The following is a 4,928-nucleotide window of genomic DNA, read 5'->3' as shown; positions in this document are numbered from 1 at the left end:
AACAAATGTTGTTGCAAAAAGGCAGTTTAGTTTAGGGAAATCCTTTTCTTTCTACTTTTGAAATGTAAAAGTTTTGAAATTGTTGGGCAGCTTTGTTAGTGGCTTAAAATTGGTCCCCAGCGAAGAGAACAATAGGAAGCCTATGAATATCACAGCTTTTGCAATGAGTGACTCACAGTCACGGTGTGGCTGTGCGTGTTTGTATTTACACGCTGATTAATTTAGAATTACCTGCATTTAAAAATGGCAGGATTAGAGATGACGGCTGCAGTGGTCACATCATTTGCTGCAGCCTGTTCGAACGAGAGTGTGCAATCAGTTGGGAGTCTGACCTCCAAACAGATGACCCAAGCTCAGACAAGCTGCCATCCTCAGCTGCAAAGTGATCAGGTATCGCCGAGACATCTCCCGCATGAAGGGGGTTTGCTGCCTTTTGTCTGCGTGGAGCACAAAATACACCAGGGTTCTCGCTTAATGATAGTGTCAATTTTTTTCAGGGTTTAAAACAAACCCAGCAACACGGAAGACTCAAACAACATACTCAGTCTGTGTGTTGAATTTTTAAAGCTCTATAGGTCTGTAACACTTAAGTCTGTATTTAAAGTCTCACAACATGAAAACAGGGTGTTGCATCAGTTCACTGATGAAAATAAAATCATAAAGATGATGCAATTCATGCTATGCCATGTTTGGGATTTGAAATACTTTTATTACAGCTTTTTTTAACCCAACAATCTAATTTCTTTCAATATGTACCGAGGGGTTTTGAATACAGTCTGGGGGGGCTTTACTTGTTTTCCAGGATATTCCCAGTGCACCCGTGAGCACGTTCTTGAGCTTGCTCTCCAGCAGAACATGCAGATGGGAAGGCTGTGCGACATACTGGGTATGTTACGAGCTGCTGGCTGCCTGGTTTTCGATCATTATTTGCCCATAGTTGTGAGTAAAAGTGAATGACCGATGAGGACTTTCTTTTTTGTGTTAGCGTTAAATCTAGAGAACACGTAAGCTCAGAAGTCATTTATCTGCTCCTGTCCATGCTATGCCTAAGAAAAACATGCTGATTCTTTCTGATGCCATGGAAGGGTAAAGCAGCCCCATCCTGTGGCATGCTGAGCACCACAGACAATCAGAAGTGTTTAGTGTTCTACAGGATTCGGTAGCTAATTCTGCTGGTGTTCGTTCAGACGCTCAGACGGAGAGAAAGATGTGCTAGAAAGGAGCAAGCCCTTATTTAAACCAGGGGTTTTTATTAAATTAGCAGCTGAGGCAAACAACATGCGTGGAGAAGTTTCTCCCAGAACGACAGTCCTCTCAAGCAAAGCACTGAAGAATACTGTGCGTCAGTGACCAAGTCCGTTGGCTCCCTGGAATGACACACTGTACGTGATTCATGTATATTGCAGTGTCATTATTATTTTATAAATGCCACTGAGTAAGTTTGTAACAAAAAAATATTAGATTCAGAAATTTACAGTTGCCTAAAATAATGTAATTGCCTTTATATATTATCTAGGCACTAACAGTGTTTTTCCACAGTATATGAGTTTTTTTCAGTTTCTTAACATAGTGGGGTTTTTTGTCTGTAAAATGATAGTTCAAAACTTAAAGGTACAAAGTCAGCGTATTAGACAGACGTTCTTTCTCACTTTAAAATCTGTCAGCGTGAATGTTAGTTCTACTGTAAAATGTAAAATAGACCATGGGTAAAATACGAACTAGTTAAATGTTAACTAAATTATTAACTGGGTCGGATGCTTTACCTGTGCCTGGCAGGAAAGCATCACTCTTTATGGTATTGGGTTTGTTTTTCTTTACAATACCAGAGGATTTCCCTGCTCATTGGGACCTCCCAGCAGTTAACCTGTCTCTGGAAGAGCAGAGCAGTTACAATTTTCCACGACTTTCTCTTTCTCACCTCTGAGTGTTTGTGTCTACGCTGTCTGTCAGCCCAAGTTGTTCTTCATGCAGAAAAACAGATTTTCACCCTGTGGTATTTAAGTGGCTAATCTGCGCACTCACATGCTCAGCAGTAGTTATTAATGGTGTCCTACCGTGAGCCTTTATGTGGACAGGACAAGAATAGGAACAGGCCACGCACAAGCCAGGCAGCATAGGAAATTGCAATTTCATCAGCTTTCGAAACTTAATAGCTCAGTTCTATAATTCACCGACGTTAATGGGATATATTTTTAAAGCAACACACAGTTCCCATTGATGTTAATGTGAGTCGCGCATATAAATCCCCCTGCAATGCTTTCAAAATTCTGCCCCCGGAATGGTCTGCAGACTGGATTCTGAAAACTAGCTTGCTCTTTGGGTTGCTGACCTGTCCGCAGAGAAATGCTGCAGCACAGGAAAAAGTAGTTAAAATGCTCGGATTGGGGTGCTACAGATCTCATTTTTATTTCCAGTGTTTTTTCAGGGAGGCTGTTCGTTAGCAAACGATCAGGAGTTATCAGATTGCTAGTCTGAATGGAGTCTACCTTTCTTCCAGTAACGAACGTTGTGCCCCTTATGTTTTAGATGCCAACGTGGACGTCATCTACATCTGTCCCCTTCATCTGAGTGAGGAGTTACTGCAGTATTACAATAAACTCCTGGGTCTGCAGGCAGCTGTTAGATCTGGGAACCCTGAGGACATGGCTGACCTGCAGGACAGGTTCAAAATTCTCACCCCTGAAGCTGTAAACCGCTTCCCTGTGAGTTTGTCTTCTAATTACTACAGCTTGAGGGATGCAGTAAAATTAAATTGGAAATTTTATAACTTGTAACGCTCTGGTACACATCAGTGAAATACTATTGCAAGTTTAAGGGCTTTACTGATTAGACAACTAGTTAGAGCATTGGCAATAAATATCTCAGTTTAGCTTTATAGACTTAGTCGGGATGGTCCTGTATTGGCTATTTGTGGACCGCTGTCCCTTCTTGCTCTATGCTGGGGACTGGGAACTTGATAGATTTACATCACTAAGCGAATCATAGCAATAAACCATTCTTATTACTCAAACTTTGTCTCTGGGTAGCCCAGCATTCAATCAGTCCTCTGTTTGCAGCAGTTCTTGCAATTAAAGCCAAGGCAGAACTTTTCAAAGAGCAGAACTTCCAACAGCTTGGGAAATGTTAGTTACAAACCTGTCAAGTCAGTTTTAAATCATGTGCTAAATCTGTGGTCTAAAAAGAGACCTTAATGCACGCTGCGTACGGTGTTTCTGAAAACACCGAGTGAAGACTCTTTGCAGTGGAAAATAATTTTATATTGTAAGTATTAAGTCCACAGTGTCTTAGCTGAGATTTGGGGTTTATGAAGCTTTGTGGTACGTTCATATCTCTAGAGTCTGTGCTTGAAGCCCTGCTCCTCTTTATGGTATATATCAATAACCCTCTTCTGGTTATTTTGTTGAATGAGTCTTTTTTACACCATATACTGATGGAAAGCGATGGCTGCAGAAGGCAAAGAAGCTTTTTATATTTCCTAAATAAGTTGATTTTCAAATGTAGCTCTGTAGTAACTTACTGTTCAGCAAAACACTCGTGCGTATGTATGAACCCTGCCTGAGCGTTTTCCCTTAGTTAAAATTAATTCTCTTCTGTTTTCTCTGAGTTGGAGGAAAAGCATCGAGATGATGCTCGTGTTTTTAGGAGCTGAGTTTTCTTTAGTATTGTCCTGGAAACCTACAGGAGTCACAGCTGCCTGTTCTAGGCCTTCACCTTGTAAAGTAAAACCACTGGTTTGGTAAATCCTTGATAAATACCAGTGATATGGTTTGGGTTTTTTTTCCTTTATAAATTGCACTGTGAGAATTGTAGCTGGTTTTTCTGTGGATACTGAGTTATTTTTCCAGTACTATCAAATATTGGAAGCTTCAAGAAGCCTTCTACGTAAAACATGCTAAAAATATCATCTAAACCACATCATATAATGGAGAAAAGCTGTTCTGCTGAACATGGCCAGGCTGACCAGGAATGGGAAACAGCTTTCCTGGGCAATTTTGGTGGTGGTGACTTGGCTGAAGTAGTTTTCATGGGAAAGCGGGTTGCTTTCAGGCATGCATCTCTTGTATGTGCCTTCATTCTTCCTGTTTCTGTTGAAGTATTCCAAACAAAGTTTCTTTTCCGGGTGAAGAGCAAACAGCTTTGTGAAAATTTATTCTGCAGCTGTTCTGTACAGCTAGTCCGAGTCACCCAGTGCTTCAGTGACTGCAGATTTAGCAGTCATTTTGAGAGAGAGCTTTGTAGGTTCTTTTTAAGCATCTTTCCCCTGGGTTATTTAATAAAAAAAGCTTTTGTTGCATCTGATGTATCTAAATTTGTTCCTAATATATGGAAGTGTGGCATGAAGGCTACCTTAGCAGGCTGCTTTGAGCAGCTCTAGAAGCCCAGCTCAGCCATGCTCAGTTTTCTAGCTATTTCAGTGGAACTGGAGAGAAGGAAAGTCTGTGGAGAAGTCTTGAAGACACCTTGTGTCCTTGGCATCTGCAGAGGGGGGGCAGAGAGAGGCTGTGGGGAAACGATGACGGATACCATTGTCCTCAGTCCTTTGCTATTGGAATGACCTCGTGGGACTTGGCACATCCAGGCACAATGAAAACACTTCCAGCAGCAGGTTACGCTGCCTTGGTTCTCCACTGGCAGCTCGTAGTGATTCCTCTAGCAGTGGTGATTCTCCTCTGACAGCCTGGTGGTAGCTTTGCTCGTCACAGGCAGGCTGATGCTGAGCTCAGCTTCACTGATCTTGAGAAGTTTAAAAAAATATGAAAAAGTCAACAGGCTTGAGACCCAAGAACTAGCCCTTTGGTCAACCTCCCAACCACGGCAACCAACAGTGCAGTCGTGCTGGAATTCTGAGGATTCCTCCGTTCTGCTTTTACCTGCTTTCACTCACACTACAATATATCATGGCAGCTACACCACTCTCAAAGCAGGAA

At 41.9% G+C, this 4,928-nt stretch overlaps 1 protein-coding gene across 1 annotated transcript in view; it reads left to right on the top strand.

The window, feature by feature from the left end:
- Window positions 1-4,928, top strand: part of IQCH (IQ motif containing H) — a gene marked incomplete at its 5' end in the record, with an annotated part of 61,393 nt that overhangs the window by 22,759 nt on the left and 33,706 nt on the right. The window contains 2 exons of the mRNA XM_010133335.1: window positions 803-886; window positions 2,527-2,702. Coding sequence (XP_010131637.1) covers window positions 803-886; window positions 2,527-2,702 — 260 coding nt within the window. The remainder of the gene's footprint in view (window positions 1-802; window positions 887-2,526; window positions 2,703-4,928) is intronic.

This window comes from Buceros rhinoceros, unplaced genomic scaffold (assembly GCF_000710305.1).
Source record: "Buceros rhinoceros silvestris isolate BGI_N320 unplaced genomic scaffold, ASM71030v1 scaffold11543, whole genome shotgun sequence".
NCBI lineage: Eukaryota > Metazoa > Chordata > Aves > Bucerotiformes > Bucerotidae > Buceros > Buceros rhinoceros.
This window is presented reverse-complemented; position numbering and strand designations above follow the sequence as displayed.